The following is a 14,421-nucleotide window of genomic DNA, read 5'->3' as shown; positions in this document are numbered from 1 at the left end:
TGTAACAAAAGCCCACCAAGAGTTGTGCCCAGGCCTCTCCTGGGCCTTGAAGCGCGACAAGATAACGAAAGAATTCTTAATAGGACCCGTTTAGGATTAAACAAGTTTATTGGAGGTCTGAAGAAACTCTCCAGGCCTCCACAGACAAGTTTATTGGGAGCCCGAAGGAACTCCCCAAACCTTCATGATTTAGCAGGAAACAAGATTAAGTCAGTTTACTGAGGCTCCAGGGAAAGGTCTTCAGGACTCAGGCCTTAATTATAGATTAAAAGAAGTTAATCACTTGGCCGGGCACGGTGGCTCACGCCTGTAATCCCAGCACTTTGGGAGGCCGAGGCGGGCGGATCACGAGGTCAGGAAATCGAGACCATCCTGGCTAACACGGGGAAACCCCATCTCTACTAAAAATAGTGAGCCCAAGATCGTGCCACTGCACTCCAGCCTGGGCAACGGAGCAAGACTCCGTCTCAAAAAAAAAAAAAAGAAAAAAGTTAACCACCTATGTCTTCAGATGAATGCACACTTACACACAGACATCTAGGTTGGAAGGTACATAACCTCTGGAAAACTTTGTAATTTGACTTGGTCTGTTGATAATTTCCAGGCCTTCTCCTTGTAACCGGCTGCAGAAATAAAAACCCTCTTCCTCACCAGTTCATCTGCATCTCGTTACTGGGCCACGAGAAATAGCAGCCCGACTCTGAGTTTGGTCCAGGAACAAGAGGAGACTGCCTGTGCCGGCATCAGGGCCTGGCGTGTCCAGTGGCCCCCACATTCTCCAAGGAGAGGTCAGGGATGCTGTGGCTGAAAATGGAGCTGTGGCGGGTGGGCGGCAGGGCCCAGAGTCTTCCTGTCTAAATTTCCAGGCAAGCAACATGCACCACATGGAGGGGTGAGGGGAGGCCCTTGGTGGCGGGGGGCCAGCCCGAGGAGCCCCCACCCCATGCACTGGCCCTGCTTCTCCTCCCTTCTGGGAGCTCCAGGCTTACTGGGAGGCCCTCAGGGAAGCTTCTGACCCAGGTGTCTCTTGGCCCTGTACCCCTCCTCAGCATGGCTGAAGAGCTGAAGGAAAGAGGTTTCCATCCCCAGCTGCCTTCTCTGCAGGGTTGGGCCAGGCCTGTGGCCCTCAGAGGGCAAAGGAGATGGCAAGCCACAGCCAGGGAGGCCAAGCCTCAGATGCCCCCTAGGAAGGACTCCTCAAGGACTCTTTTCTACCTCCCACCCCCACCCCTGCCCCCACCTTCCCCACTCCCCCAGTTCCCCTCCCCCCACCAGCATCGGGCAGCGTGTCCTTCAAGGAAGGCCAGTGTGATCCCCGTCATCTGTGCAGCCTGCGTCCTGCCCTGGCTTCTCCCAGTGGCCTTCAGCGCAATCACTCACACAGGCCAGGGAGGCAGGGCAGGGTGCTGGGGGGCCTGTGCACAGCCTGAGGGCATATGCTCCTGTGGAAGACCTGGCAGCAAGGACCAGCTGAGTTAGAGTGAGGGCGGTGCTGGGGAGGGAAGCCCCATGTGGGGAAGGGCATAACCCGAGCTCACACAGGCTCCCGAAGGTGGCCCCCCACCCTTGGGGCCCACTGCAGGCGGCAAGGACAAGTTGGGCTGGCCCAGAGCTCAGCAGAGCTAGCGTTTGCTTCGGCCATTGGTGGTCAAGCCACGAGGCCCAAACATCCAGCCCCAACAATAGGCCATATCTGAAGTCAGGCAACACTAAACCTGCCATGCACTGGGCACTGTAGGCAGCTCCTGAACGCAGCTCCATTCAAGGGGGGAAGCAGGGAAGCCCAGAGAAACTGATCTCGGGCTCCTCTTTCCTGTGCCTAGGGAAGCCCAGGTGAAATCTGGGTGAGGAGAGGTGCCTGGGCCCCAGGAGAACCACTGGTCATCATAGGTCCCTCCTCCTGGGGCTCTCCTCGAGGTGGGGGTTGGGGGCAGGGTGCGCGTTGAAGGAGGCGCAGGGAAAGTGCTCAGCCCACAGAAAGAGAGATGGAGGCGGCCAGTCAGGCGAGGAAAGCGTGGGCTTGGGCCGGAGAGCCTGCTGCAGGGTCTGGCCAGTCACCACCACGGCGGACAGCAACATCTCCTGGCAGGGCTGTCCCTGACCCCTGACTCCCTGAGCCCCCCATGGCCCGCGTTCCCAGTCCCAGACTGGCAGCCTGTAAGCCACTCTCCTGCCCTGAGCCACGTGACTGGCCCTCCCTGGTTTACCCCTTCCAACGTCCTCGCCCTAGCCAGAGCGATATGGGGTTCCCATTGGTGAAAAACGGCTCAGCAAAGGCGCTAAGCCAGTCCTGAATGCAGAGCCAGGCGCTCGGCACTTTCTGGAGAAGAGCCCGGCTCTGAGGCTGGGACCCCAACCCTCGGGCGCACATAAATCCCGGCCTGTGACTTGATTTCGGGGGTCACCGACCGACCCCTCACGCTATCCGTGGGCCCCGAGCTGGTGCTGTTACCCCAGTGTCACAGAGAAACCCTGGGGCATTATTCGTGCCCCTCCCGCAGACCGCCCAGTTCTGCAGGCTGGGACCGCCCGCCCCGCCCTCTGCCGCCCCTGCCGCAACCCCGCTCTGGCCCCGCCCCAACCCGCCAGTCCACACTCATGTCCCGCCCCCTAGCCCCGCCTCCTCTCGGACCCGCTCCGATATGGCCCCGCCCCTCCGGCAACCCCGCCCTAAACTCGGACCAACAGGGGGCCCCAGCCCAGCCCCGCCCTCTCCCCAGCCCCGCCCCGACAGGGCCTCGCCCCCATCGGCTCACGAAGGCCAACGGCTTCCACGGCTCAGGCCCGAATCAAGACCGTCCTCCAGCTTGCGTCCTTCACGCCCGCTCCTTCCCCTCCGGCACTGGGGGGCACCGCGAGACTCTTACCGTCGCGGTCCCGCCAGCTGGGTCCTCCTATGCAGTCGCCAGCTCCCTTGCGCTGAGCCTGGCGCCAGCGGCGGCGCATGCCCGGAGGACTTTCCGCGTCACAGTCTCTTGTTTCCGCGGGCAATAACCGTTTTTGACAGCGCCGCTGGTGTAGTGGTATCATGCAAGATTCCCATTCTTGCGACCCGGGTTCGATTCCCGGGCGGCGCAGTTAGCTTTTTTCCCCCATTTGAACATCGAACTCTCGCTAACGCCAGAAATTTAAAAGTAGAGAAAACCCGAAACCAAGGGAAGGCGCCCAGTCTGGCGCAGCGCTGACACAAATTTCAGAGAGTGACACAGGTGCCCTGAAAACCCTGGACGGCCATGGGCGACAGGGTGCCTGAGCTGAGGCGCCTGTAAACCAGCAAGCCAAGCTCGTTCGTTCCCTGCCTGGGACCGCCACACACCGCTGAGCCGCTCCCCACCGTGCCTCGGGCGACTGCTGGTCCTTTAACAGGAGGCGCGCGTGCTCCTGGGAGTTGTAGTTTATCAGCTTCCGACGCGCCCCGCGGTATCTGGACTACAGCTCCCGACGTGCCCCGCGGAAGCCTGGCCACCGCCCCCGACGCGACCCGCGCCGCGTCCGCGGCGGGGAGTTGTTGCTGCCGCGATGCTGGTGGCGGCGGCCGCGGAGCGGAACAAGGATCCCATCTTGCACGTGCTGCAGCAGTACCTGGATCCGGCCCAGCGCGGCGTCCGCGTACTCGAGGTGGCCTCGGGCTCCGGCCAGCACGCAGCGCACTTCGCCCGGGCCTTCCCCCTGGCCGAGTGGCAGCCGTCGGACGTGGACCAGCGCTGCCTGGACAGGTGCGGCCCCCGGGGCGGCCACTTCTATCGGTGCGGCGGTCCGGGGCCTCAAGAGCCCACGGCCCGCAGCCCCGGAGGAAAAGGATGCGGCTCGGGCTCTGAGGGTGCGGGGTGGGAGCCTGGGTGCCCCCGGGGCAGGCCCTAGCTGTGCGGCCCCCGCGGCTGCGGAAGTGGGTGGGCCTCGGGGGTCCCCCTTCCCAGCCGCTTTGGCCTCCGCTCCTCAACGTGCCCCCCAGCCTTCCCTAAGAAAGTCTGTGGGGGCGTCGGAAAGGCGGGTGCGCAGGACTGGGCCCCCACCCAAGCGTTCGCCTCCTGCAGCATCGCGGCCACTACGCAAGCCCAGGGCCTGACCAACGTGAAGGCCCCGCTACACCTGGACGTGACTTGGGGCTGGGAGCACTGGGGCGGGATCCTGCCGCAGTCGCTGGACCTGTTGCTCTGCATCAACATGGCCCATGTCAGCCCCCTGCGCTGCACGGAGGTCTGTGGGGAGCCCAGCATGGGTGTCTGCCGTGGCACCCCTCACCCTGCATGGGGGCAGCCAGGATGCCAGATTTGCCCCCATCACAGTCGGGGTGAGGGTCTCCAGCCTCCCCCATCACAGTCGGGGTGAGGGTCTCCAGCCTCCCCCATCACAGTCGGGGTGAGGGTCTCCAGCCTCCCCCATCACAGTCGGGGTGAGGGTCTCCAGCCTCCCCCATCACAGTCGGGGTGAGGGTCTCCAGCCTCCCCCATCACAGTCGGGGTGAGGGTCTCCAGCCTCCCCCATCACAGTCGGGGTGAGGGTCTCCAGCCTCCCCCATCACAGTCGGGGTGAGGGTCTCCAGCCTCCCCCATCACAGTCGGGGTGAGGGTCTCCAGCCTCAGGGCCTGGCTTCTGTTGGGGGCAGCACCTCACTGCCGTCCTGTTTCCTACTCCCCAGGGGCTCTTCAGAGCAGCAGGACACCTGCTCAAACCCAGGGCCCTGCTCATCACCTATGGGGTGAGTGGGCCTGTCCATGGCAGGCCTCCCGCTCCCAGTCCTAGCTGCTGTCTCCTGCCCTACTGAGAGTCCTCCCTCCTGGGCTCCCTGCCCCCCGCCCAGCCACCAGCATGGCCTCCCCTCCACTTCCAGTCTGTACCCCTCCCTGGGTCACCTGCCAGCCTCCCTACCCCCTTGCCCACCAGGCTGGCCTTGGCTGACTCCCTCTTGGGGACAGGGAGGGGCTGCCCTTTCATTCTCCGAACCCCAGCCTGCAAGTCTGTCCCAGGCTCTCTGGGAAATACCCCGACCTTGGTCCAGTGGGCTGTGTCCCCATGCCCACAGCCCTATGCCATCAATGGGAAGATCTACCCCCAGAGCAACGTGGACTTTGACCTGATGCTCAGATGCAGGTCAGAGCTAGTGGCGGGGGGTCTGGCTCAGGTGGCAGATGGCTTGGGTGGCACCCCCCAGGCCATGACTCCATCTCCCCACCCTCTGCAGGAACCCAGAATGGGGGCTTCGGGACACAGCCCTCCTGGAGGACCTGGGAAAGGCCAGTGGCCTGCTCCTGGAGAGGATGGTAGGTGGGGGAGCGGGGGCCCAGGCAACCTCTCTAGGGGTTGAGGGCCGTCCTCCAGCAAAGCGTTTCTCCAGGTGGACATGCCAGCCAACAACAAATGCCTGATCTTCCGGAAAAACTAAGCCCCTCCTTCACCCCCGCACACCTGCATCCCTGCCGGAGGCTCTGTGAGGCACAAACCCTGCCTCCCTAGGCCGGACCTTGTGGACGACAGCCCCACCCAGTCTGTGCTCTCAGCCGCTGGCCGAAGGGCCCAGCCTGCTCAGAATAAAGCATGTCCTGCTGCCGGCTTGCTGGTGTCTGCCCCGCCTCCTCCTAGGAGCACCTTGTGAGGTTGGGTGGGAGACGGGGTCTCCTGTGGGGTCAAGGGCTTGGGACGTCCTGATCCTTGCTGCTGGAGCTCGGGCAGTGGGATTGGGGCCGGGACAGCTGCTAAGGCAGGATGGAGCTGGTTGGGGATGCAGGGGCGGACAGGCACTCCCTGGTGACCTTGTACCAAAGCCCAAGCCCCAGTGGGTGTCAAGGCCCCAGCGGAAACTGGCTGGGGATAGGGCACCTGGAAGGATGAGGGTCGCCCGACCAGCAGCAGCAAGCCAGGAGGTCTGGGGCACAGGGAGTGCGTTTATTCACCAGGACGGGGTGGCGCAGGCCCCTGCGGGGGCTAGTCCTGGAAGCGGTTGAGCAGCTCGCAGGCCTGCTTCTCCAGCAGCTCCAAGATCTTCTTGACGCGCTTCTCGCTGGCGGCGCGGACGTAGCTGCCGGCGTCCAGCACGGCCACGCCATCGCGCACCTCACCCATGATGACCAGCGGCCCGTCGCCCGCCGTCATGTTGGGGCAGGGGCAGGCCCAGTCCATGCCACTCAGCGTCACCTCCAGGTACTTGGTGCCCAAGAACTTGAGGCCCATCTTGTCATCCTTGAGCACGTCCTCGAGCGCCACGCGGGCGATGCCGCCGGCGGCCTCAGGCTCCTCCAGCACCTCCGTGAGCCGCCCCACGATGGCGAAGTCGCTGCGGCACAGGCTCAGCGCCAGCTTGCTCCGGAGGCGGCAGGCACGGCAGGGCGGTGTGCGCGGCACGGGGCAGGCATCCTCGCAGCTCTCGCGGCTGTGGAAGTTGTTGCCGTTGCCCTCGCAGCCACCGTACACGAAGGGATGGCACTGCTGCAGCAGCGGGCTGTAGGCCCAGCGCAGCTCCCAGCCCCGGCAGGGGCCCTGCACGGCAGGCAGCACGCAGGCGTCGCCGGGGCCGCGGGCACAGGCCTGCTGGCATGCCTCGTAGGTCTCAAAGCCGCGGGCCGCCCCATCACAGCCACGGGCCGGGAAGGTCATGCAGCCGCCCCGCTGCGGGTCGTAGTGCCAGAGGACAAGTTGTGGGGAAGTGGGGCCCGTGCAGGCCTGCACATCTGGCAGGCACTCGGCCGGGGCTGGGATGCTGGGGGCTGCGTCCCTGGCCGGCTCTCGCTGGACCACAGAGAGTGGGAAGTCAGCCCGCAGCAGCCCAGCAGCGTTGCGCGCGGTGCAGGTGTACAGGCCGGCGTCTTCGGGCCGCGCGTTGTAGAGCACCAGCTGCCCGATGCTGGTGACCACCACGTTGCCATACATCTGATCAGGGCGCATGATCAGGTTCTCCCGCTGGTGACTCTGCTTCTCCCAGGTCACAGCAGGCGGCGGGCGGCCGCTGACGTCGCAGTGGAGGCTGGCCGTACCCCCCACCTGCACCGCCTGTGGGGAGGGGCTGCTGTACAGGGCAGGAGGCACGGGCGCGGCCCCAGGTGTGGGGCGGGCAGTGGTCTCCGGCGGCCCCGGGCTGCTGGGCGGCCAGCTGAGCACGTGCTTGCAGGGCACGATGTGGAGGTGCAGGCCCCGCAGGCAGGCCTCGGCGTCCATATAGCAGCGGTTGTAGTAGGTGAGGCCGTCCGAGGCGCAGGTGAAGCTGGGCTCCTTCTCACAGCGGTCGCGGCAGCGGCACACGGGCTGCCCGTCCCAGATGTCGCAGTCCGAGCCCTGCTGTGGGCACGCAAAGCCCTCGCAGGAGGCCGCTGTCGTGGGTGCAGCTGGGCTGCCGGGGAAGCGTGCTGCCACGCAGCTGCGCAGTCCACACACGTTGATGCAGCACTTCTCAGCAGCCGCACAGTCCTGGGGATGGGGGACACTTAGGTGGGAGCCCCGATGCCCCCCGCCCGGGGGCTCTGGCCTGGCCCCTGCAAGGGGAGGCCCAGGTGGGGTAGCAGGGAGCCCCCCGCTCTGTGGCTGCCTCCAGGGCTGCCTCCCCGGGGACTCAGTGTCCTTTCCATCCTGTGTGAGGAGCCACCTCGCCAGAGGTGCCACCTGGCTTCACCTTCCAGAATCCTCACACCCACAAGCAAGTTCCGTTATTCTTTACGTTGTACAGATGAGGAAACTGAGGCCCAAGGAGGGCGTACAGTGCTCAGGGCCACCCAGCAGGTGGTGCAGGCCAGGACAAAGGCTGGACATCAGCTGCAGCACCCCCACCACCATCTGCACTGGTCCCGGATGGAAGGAGGGTGGGAGGACAGGGAGGACAGTGGATGGAAGGAGAGGGTGGGAGGAGAGGATGGAAGGAGAGGGTGGGAGGAGAGGATGGAAGGAGAGGGTGGGAGGAGAGGATGGAAGGAGAGGGTGGGAGGAGAGGATGGAAGGAGAGGCAGTGACGGGGTGGGAGAAGAGGATGGAAGAAGTGGATGGGAAGAGTGGATGGGAGGAGAGGGTGGGAGGAGAGGATGGGAGGAGAGGCAGTGAATGGGGTGGGAGAAGTGGATGGGAGGAGAGGATGTGAGGAGAGGATGGAAGGAGAGGCAGTGATGGGTGGGAGAAGAGGATGGAAGAAGTGGATGGGAGGAGAGAGTGGGAGGAGAGGCAGTGAAGGGGTGGGAGAAGTGGATGGGAGGAGAGGATGGGAGGAGAGAGTGGGAGGAGAGGCAGTGAAGGGGTGGGAGAAGTGGATGGGAGGAGAGGATGGAAGGAGAGGCAGTGACGGGTGGGAGAAGAGGATGGAAGAAGTGGATGGGAGGAGAGAGTGGGAGGAGAGGATGGAAGGAGAAGCAGTGACAGGGTGGGAGAAGAGGATGGAAAAAGTGGATGGGAGGAGTGGATAGGAGAGGATGGAAGGAGAGGCAGTGATGGGGTGGGAGAAGTGGATGGGAGGAGTGGATGGGAGGAGAGGGTGGGAGGAGAGGGTGGGAGGAGAGGCAGTGACGGGGTGGGGGTGGTCGCCGAGGATGATGGTGCCCAGGGTGGAGGCACATGGGGAGCATGAAAGCTGGAGTGGGGAGGGCTCTTATTCTTAAGACAAATGAGGGCAACGATGGGGGTGTCTCTGGGCCCCTTAAGGGGCCCAGACCCAGACCCCCCAGAAGTCTGGGGAGCCCAGGCAGAAGGTGGCACCTCCAGCAGGGTCTTGCCCAGGCTGGCTGCTCTGAGCCCCGGGACCCCGGCCCGACCACACTCACCTGGTCCCTGCTACACTCGCGCTCACAGGTGCTCTGGGCGTCCACCCACAGGTTGGGGCTGAGCTGGTTGGGGCACACGCCCGGGTGGCTCCCCGGCCCTGGCAGCAAGCCGGCCCCCGAGGTCAGCCGGAGGAGGAGCAGGAGCGGCAGGAGTGGACGTAGGGCGGGCATGAGGGCCGCCAAGCCAGGGGGCCGGGGGGTGTGGCCACCAGCCCCTCCTCGGGCTCCACAGAGCCCAGCTTCCTGCAGGCATCCACCCTCCGGGCCTGTGGTCGGCGCCCCCACTGGGACCCCGGGGCTCCCTTTTGCCCCTGAGGCTGAAGCCTGCAGCAGATGCTTGTCCTGACACCCCTGCTGGGTGGGTAACGGGGTCTCCAAGTTCTCAGAGGCCGTCTGTGTGACGCTGGTTCCTCTCCAGCTTCAGCCTGGCCCCTCTGTCTGAACCGTGCGGGGGCTCCCAGGCCCTGGTCAGCACAGGGCAGAGGGGAGGAGGTTGGGGAGGGGCCAGAGGCCCATGAGCACAGAGCCACTGGCCATGAGGGTCACCGGGGGCGGAGAAGGGCTGGCTCTGGCTGGAGAGGGGGAGGGGAGGGGACCCTGTAACCTGAACCCCTTCCTCCACCCCTGGGCTGAGATCAATCTCCTTGACGACCCTCAGTAGGGTGGGGGCAGGGCCAGCAGATCCCAGCTTTTGTCCCTGACGCCCTCTGGACCCCAGGCTCCTATGCCGTGGGGGTGGCAGGCACAGGCCCTCCCCGCAGAGCGTGGCTGACCACAGCCTGGGTCCCCCAGGCCAGGTCCAGGCTGGCAACGGTCACGTGCGGCCGAGGGCTTCACTCCGCTCCGAGGTTCCTTCCCCCCTCCATGGCTGTTTCAGGGGCACAGGGGTCTGCAGGACGCCCAGCACAGCCCGGCCTCCTCTGCTCTGCTGCCCCTGTTGGAGTGGGGCCCAACCCGGCAGGACTGCATTCCCAGAGACCCCATCCCTGAAACCAGGCTGCGGGCTTGGGGCTCAGGCCTGTCCCCAAGGTGGGGCAGGTGCAGCAGGAAGAGGCCTGTGGCCGCCACAAACATAAGAACAGCCCCAAACGCTGATGCCGGAGCCTCGGCCCACGCACCGTGTAGCCCTGGACGTGGCTCCGCGTGGGATGGCACCGCCCGAGGGAAGGCCAAGTGTAAGGGCGTCTGCAGCTGAAAAGAGCAAGTGTCCCAGGGCACCAGAGCCTTGCCCTGCCCCACCCCCTCCGTCGGCGGGGCACACATCCCCAGGCTGGCTCCTCTTCGTTGGGGAGGGCAGGGGGCTGGCCTGCCTGGCGCAGCAGGACAAAAGGCTGCCTGGAATCTACCCTTCCAAACCCTCTGTGGCTCCAGATGTCTGGGGCCTCAGGGAGTGGTTCTCTTGAGACCGGATGGGAGTGTCCCCCTGACCCTGTGTCTGACCTCTGACCCAGGAGGCAGGGTAACAGGAGCCTGGTCTGGTCAGAATGAGACCCAGAGATGGCTCCAGGTGCCAGTCCCTGCTCTACAAGGGGACCGGGGGTGGGCCCTGATAGCGTGGGGGTGGGGGTAGCTAGGCCAGACCCAGCAGCAGGCGGCTGGGCTGGAGCTGCCAGGGAGGGGCTTAAGGCCGGGACATGCCCACGAAACAGCACAGGGAGGCACCTGAGCCAGAGGCTGTGGTCCCTGTACCAACTGGAGTGCCCCGTTCCAGCTCAGCTGTGACCTCCGGGGCATCCACACCCCCCTGGGCCGGGCATAGCAGGCACCAGATTGGCCAGCGTGCAGGCGGCTCTCTGCTGAGGGGGCCGACTGACTGGATGACCTGGCCCTCTGGAGTCCTGCTGCTGTTGGGGACAGTCCGCCCCAGGCCATCTGCTGCCGGGGACTGTGAGCGAGGGCTCAGCACAGCCCAGCTGGGATTCCATCCACCGGGAAGAGGAGAATGGCCGTGACCAGGCCCAGCTGCTCCAGCCCTGCTCCAGCCCAGCTCCAGCCCAGCTCCAGCCCAGCTCCAGCCCTCACTTTGAGGCGAACCCAGCCAACTGCGGCAGGTCAGCCCGGTCAGCGCAGGGAACAGCAGGCAAAACAAAGGCCAGAGGTCAGTTTGCCGGGTATGAAGCAGCACTGGCCCCTGGCACGGGGCACCGCCACTGCCAGACCCACCCCACCAGACACAGCAAAACGTGGGGACCACAGCTGAATTACATTTACTGTACAAAGAACGGTTCGGAGAGAACCAGGAATGGCGGAGTGTCTAACAGCAGTGCGGGTAGTGTTGATGCCATGAATGCAGGACCATCCAGGTCCTCAAAGTCTGTGAGGTTTGTTCATAATCCCAAACAAGGGCCCTGCTGGCAGCAACAGGACAGGTGGGGCCAGGACAGGGAAGCTGGAGCAGGAGGCCGGTGTCTTTGGGGGCTGTGGCAGGGCCGCATGCCTGGGGTTCCCTTACTCATCTGGTAGTTCACGCAGGCCACGGCCCTCATCTCCCAGGAACGGGCCATGGGGCGAGTCCACTGGTGCCCAGTAACACCCTCCGTGGGACCACCTTGGGAAGCATGTGCCGCGGAGTCCACCACGGGGGGTCCTGGGTCCCGGGAGGGCTCCTTCTGCGTGCTGGCCATGTCGTGCCACACGGCCTGAGGACAGGAGGTAGAGGTGAGCACCAGTGCTGTGGGCAGGCCCAGGCGACGGCGACCGTGCAGAGGGGCTGCTGGGGCAGGCATGGGCAGAAGCACTGGGTGGAGGAGCGGCCAATGGCTTCAGGAGAGAAGTGGCCGGCCCTGCGTGCCTGGGGCTCAGCATGAGCGCCGGGCTGGTGGGCCTTTGAGGAGGGGCCTAGCCTCCCGAGGCCCCCAGGTGGACATGGACGTGGACGAGGTGATTCCAGGCACGTCCCTAAGAAGGTCAGGATGGTTCTGATGCCGTGCAACCTCACAGGAGAGCTGCAGCTGTGGGGACCCCAGGGCCAGCGACAGAAGCTGCCGAGAACAGGAGGCTGCACGCAGGTGCCTGGGGTCTGCACCACTGCCCATCGAGTATTCCTAAGTCTACAGATAGCTCTGCACTCTCCAGGGTGGGCGAGATGATCTGAGTTTTGAGTGGTCAGTGTCCCCGAAGGTGTCACATCACAGCAGGAAGGTTCTCATCCCCACGTGGGGAGGGATTTGGGGAGCAACAAAAATGTGGGCTCCCAGGTGCACCTCCTTTCTCCCCTCTCCTGAGTGCTGCTTGGGCTCTGACCACAGGACCACACCCTCCATCCCGTGGGAGCCAGGGCCCCGGTCACCCAAGCTTCCAGAGGGAACACTGGCCCTGTCTGCTCCCCCGGCCTCTGGGCAGCCCCGCCACTCGCAGCGCATGAATTCACAGGCTGCCTTGCCATCGCGGCCGCGAGTCCCCTCTCGAGGAGTCCCAAGTGCGTCCCCACAGCTGGCGTGGCCATGAAGTCACCAGTGCACCACCACCGGGCCACACCCAGGCTTTCCTGAAGGCCCCTTAAAAATGTACAAAAAAGTGAAGTGTTCTCTATATAAATAAGAAAGGCCAACCAGGCTCCCGGCCGGTCGAGCCCAGGCAGCTGGGGAGGCCCAGCTTGTTTCAGACCAAGATTCCCGGAAGCACCAGCAGCCCAGCCGCGCCCTCTCCTCCCGCCTGCCGCGCGTGGTCCGTGCATGCTCCTCCTCGCACCCGGCTCAGGTGTGAGGAAAGCCCGGCGCTTCTGAGGCAGCTGTGTGGACAGTCTCCACGTAGGCGGCACTGGCCTGGCGTCCAGCCAGGAGTGTCCAGCTCGAGCCCTCCTGGCATCTGCACAGGCGGCCCCGCCCGTCCCCGCTAGGAGATCTTGCAGTTACTCCGCGAGCAGTTCTGGGGGGGGCTCTGGGGTGGACGGATGGACTTGGACCTCTTGAGGCTGTTGCCCTTGCTGCCGCCGCCCCCGGCCCCACTGGCCAGGGAGTAGGAACGGCCGTGCATCATGACCGCGTTCATGCCGTTGGCCATCGAGAAGGACTTGAGGTGGCTCTTGATGGTGACGGGCAGTGGAAGCTTGTCGATGAGGTGCACGGGGGTGCAGGAGACGATGGCCCGGCAGCAGAGGTCCTGCAGGCTGAACACTGTGGGGCAGAGGGGGTGTCAGACCATGGGGCTGTGGGGAGGAGGCCCTGTGCAGGGAGACCTGAGGTGCCCAAGAGAAGCCTGGCGGGGTCTCCACACTCCTAGAGCTGTTCCCAGGCTGGGCTCCTGGAGGACCTGGGCGCCCAAACTTCTCTGCCCAGCACAGATGTGTCCACTGGCACCCCATCCCCTGCCGTGCTCCCTAAAGCCAGGCACGCTGGGCGGTGCTGCTGCGGAGCTTCCAGAGGGCGCTCTGCCCAGTTCCTGGCCTGGATGATGCAGCTCCCAGTGTGAGGGCTGCGTGATCTGGCCCTTCAAGCGTCCTGACTCATCCCCTAGAGCGGGGGAGCGTGCGTCCTGACTCATTCCCTAGAGCACTCGCTCGTTCTTTTGTTTTGTTTTTTGAGACGGGTCTCGCTCTGTCGCCAGGCTGGAGTGCCGTGGCGCGATCTCCGCTCACTGCAACCTCCGCCTCCCGGGTTCAAGCGATTCTCCTGCCTCAGCCTCCCGAATAGCTGGGACTACAGGCGTGCGCCACCACGCCCGGTTAATTTTTGTATTTTTAGTAGAGACAGGGTTTCACCGTGTTGGCCAGGCTGGTCTCGAAGTCCTGACCTCAGGTGATCCACCTGCTGCGGCCTCCCAAAGTGCTGGGATTACAGGAGTGAGCCACCGTGCCAGGCCCGTGCTTCCTCTTAAGAAGGACAGTGACACCGTCAGCCACCCTCTCTCTGTTCAGCAGTGAACCCTGCTGGGAGGCACCACAAAATCAACAGTACCACCTCCCTGAGGGGGGCTTCACGGGAGCCTCTGATCAAGGACGTGGCTACCCAGGAAGAGCAGATGACACAACACAAAGCTGCAGGCACGGCTCCTGTGCTCCCCTGACAGCAGGACCAGCCCCGGAACCAGGAAGGAGCGAGCACACACTGCCCACACCAGCAATGCCAGGGACCCACAGGCATGGCAGAGTACAGCGGCCACGGCGGCACCCTGAGGGGGGGTCATCAGCTGTTCCTGTGCCCCCCAGTGCTGCCGCCTCTCCCCCGAGGCTGCTCTTACCAAGTCACTGACCTGCCGCCGGCCGAGCCCCTACTGCGCGTTGCCAAGGGACCTGCCTGAACCTCCCTCACTGGCCCCTGGCCCCCCTCAGCCTCCATGTGATCAGGGCAGCCCAGGTTCCGGGACCTCAGGGCTGGCCGGCGCCCGCCCACCCACCTCGGTTGGGCCTCCAGATCTTCTCCATGCCGTGCCGCATGAGCACGATGCGGGATAGCTCCGTGAAGGACTCGATGACGTTGAAGTTGCACAGGGGGCTGACCTCAAAGAAGGTCATGCAGTTCTTCTCTGCATACGCGCGGGCCTGCTCCGTCGGGACCTGCCGCTTGAAGGCCAGGTGCAGCCGGTTTCCAACCAAGATCCGGGGGACTCCGGGTGCATGCTGGGGGCACAGAACTCAGCAGACGCACAAACGCAGGGTGCCACCCACCCCTCAGCCGCAGCAGGGCCCGCCCTCATTGTCTGGACTATGATGGGGTGAGGGCCATGGGAGGTCAAGGTGGGCAGAGCCCAG

The 14,421-nt window shown here is 64.6% G+C and overlaps 3 protein-coding genes and 1 non-coding gene across 17 annotated transcripts in view; 2 read left to right on the top strand and 2 right to left on the bottom strand.

The window, feature by feature from the left end:
• Nucleotides 1-3,006: 3,006 nt before the first annotated feature.
• TRNAG-CCC (transfer RNA glycine (anticodon CCC)) lies at nt 3,007-3,077 on the top strand. Its single transcript has one exon. It is a non-coding gene; the product is annotated as a tRNA-Gly (tRNA).
• Nucleotides 3,078-3,147: 70 nt separating this feature from the next.
• On the top strand, nt 3,148-5,551 carry METTL26 (methyltransferase like 26). Of its 9 annotated transcripts, none has more exons than XR_010152203.1 (6): nt 3,148-3,716; nt 4,035-4,291; nt 4,640-4,699; nt 5,024-5,091; nt 5,183-5,261; nt 5,336-5,551. XR_010152203.1 is itself a non-coding variant. In XM_016929024.4 (6 exons), exons 1-6 carry the CDS (start codon nt 3,520-3,522, stop codon nt 5,381-5,383), a joined length of 615 nt encoding a protein of 204 aa, XP_016784513.1. In that variant the 5' UTR covers nt 3,444-3,519; the 3' UTR covers nt 5,384-5,551. The 9 variants fall into 9 exon arrangements, 7 of the variants coding, with proteins under 7 accessions (XP_024205430.1, XP_016784513.1, XP_024205427.1 ...); XR_010152202.1 differs by having other exon boundaries at nt 3,442-3,716; nt 4,035-4,197; nt 4,917-5,091; XM_016929024.4 differs by having other exon boundaries at nt 3,444-3,716; nt 4,035-4,197.
• Nucleotides 5,552-5,845: 294 nt separating this feature from the next.
• Nucleotides 5,846-9,172, bottom strand: WFIKKN1 (WAP, follistatin/kazal, immunoglobulin, kunitz and netrin domain containing 1). Its single transcript, XM_016929021.4, has 2 exons — nt 8,733-9,172; nt 5,846-7,398 (listed from the first exon to the last, which is right to left on the bottom strand). The coding sequence occupies exons 1-2, from the start codon at nt 8,901-8,903 to the stop codon at nt 5,923-5,925; spliced, it is 1,647 nt and encodes a 548-aa protein (XP_016784510.1). The 5' UTR covers nt 8,904-9,172; the 3' UTR covers nt 5,846-5,922.
• A 1,748-nt stretch (nt 9,173-10,920) lies between these two features.
• Nucleotides 10,921-14,421, bottom strand: part of RAB40C (RAB40C, member RAS oncogene family) — a 37,740-nt gene continuing 34,239 nt past the window's right edge. For all 6 annotated transcript variants that reach the window (XM_063796414.1, XM_024349654.2, XM_024349655.3 and 3 more), the window contains 2 exons: nt 14,067-14,289; nt 10,921-12,847 (listed from right to left, as the gene is read on the bottom strand). In XM_063796414.1, coding sequence (XP_063652484.1) covers nt 12,567-12,847; nt 14,067-14,289 — 504 coding nt within the window. In that variant the 3' untranslated portion in view covers nt 10,921-12,566. The remainder of the gene's footprint in view (nt 12,848-14,066; nt 14,290-14,421) is intronic.

The sequence above is a fragment of the Pan troglodytes genome, chromosome 18 (assembly GCF_028858775.2).
Source record: "Pan troglodytes isolate AG18354 chromosome 18, NHGRI_mPanTro3-v2.0_pri, whole genome shotgun sequence".
In the NCBI taxonomy this organism is placed as follows: domain Eukaryota; kingdom Metazoa; phylum Chordata; class Mammalia; order Primates; family Hominidae; genus Pan; species Pan troglodytes.
This window is presented reverse-complemented; position numbering and strand designations above follow the sequence as displayed.

Excerpts from the sequence above, each read along its gene's own strand:
- METTL26 (XM_024349659.3), top strand. The coding sequence starts at position 3,520 with ATGCTGGTGGCGGCGGCCGCGGAGCGGAACAAGGATCCCATCTTGCAC. Across the intron at positions 3,717-4,034 it reads GACCAGCGCTGCCTGGACAG|CATCGCGGCCACTACGCAAG; the intron begins GTGCGGCCCCCG and ends CGCCTCCTGCAG. Across the intron at positions 4,700-4,916 it reads CCCTGCTCATCACCTATGGG|GGAGGGGCTGCCCTTTCATT; the intron begins GTGAGTGGGCCT and ends TCTTGGGGACAG.
- WFIKKN1 (XM_016929021.4), bottom strand. The coding sequence starts at position 8,903 with ATGCCCGCCCTACGTCCACTCCTGCCGCTCCTGCTCCTCCTCCGGCTG. Across the intron at positions 7,399-8,732 it reads GCGAGTGTAGCAGGGACCAG|GACTGTGCGGCTGCTGAGAA; the intron begins GTGAGTGTGGTC and ends CCCCATCCCCAG.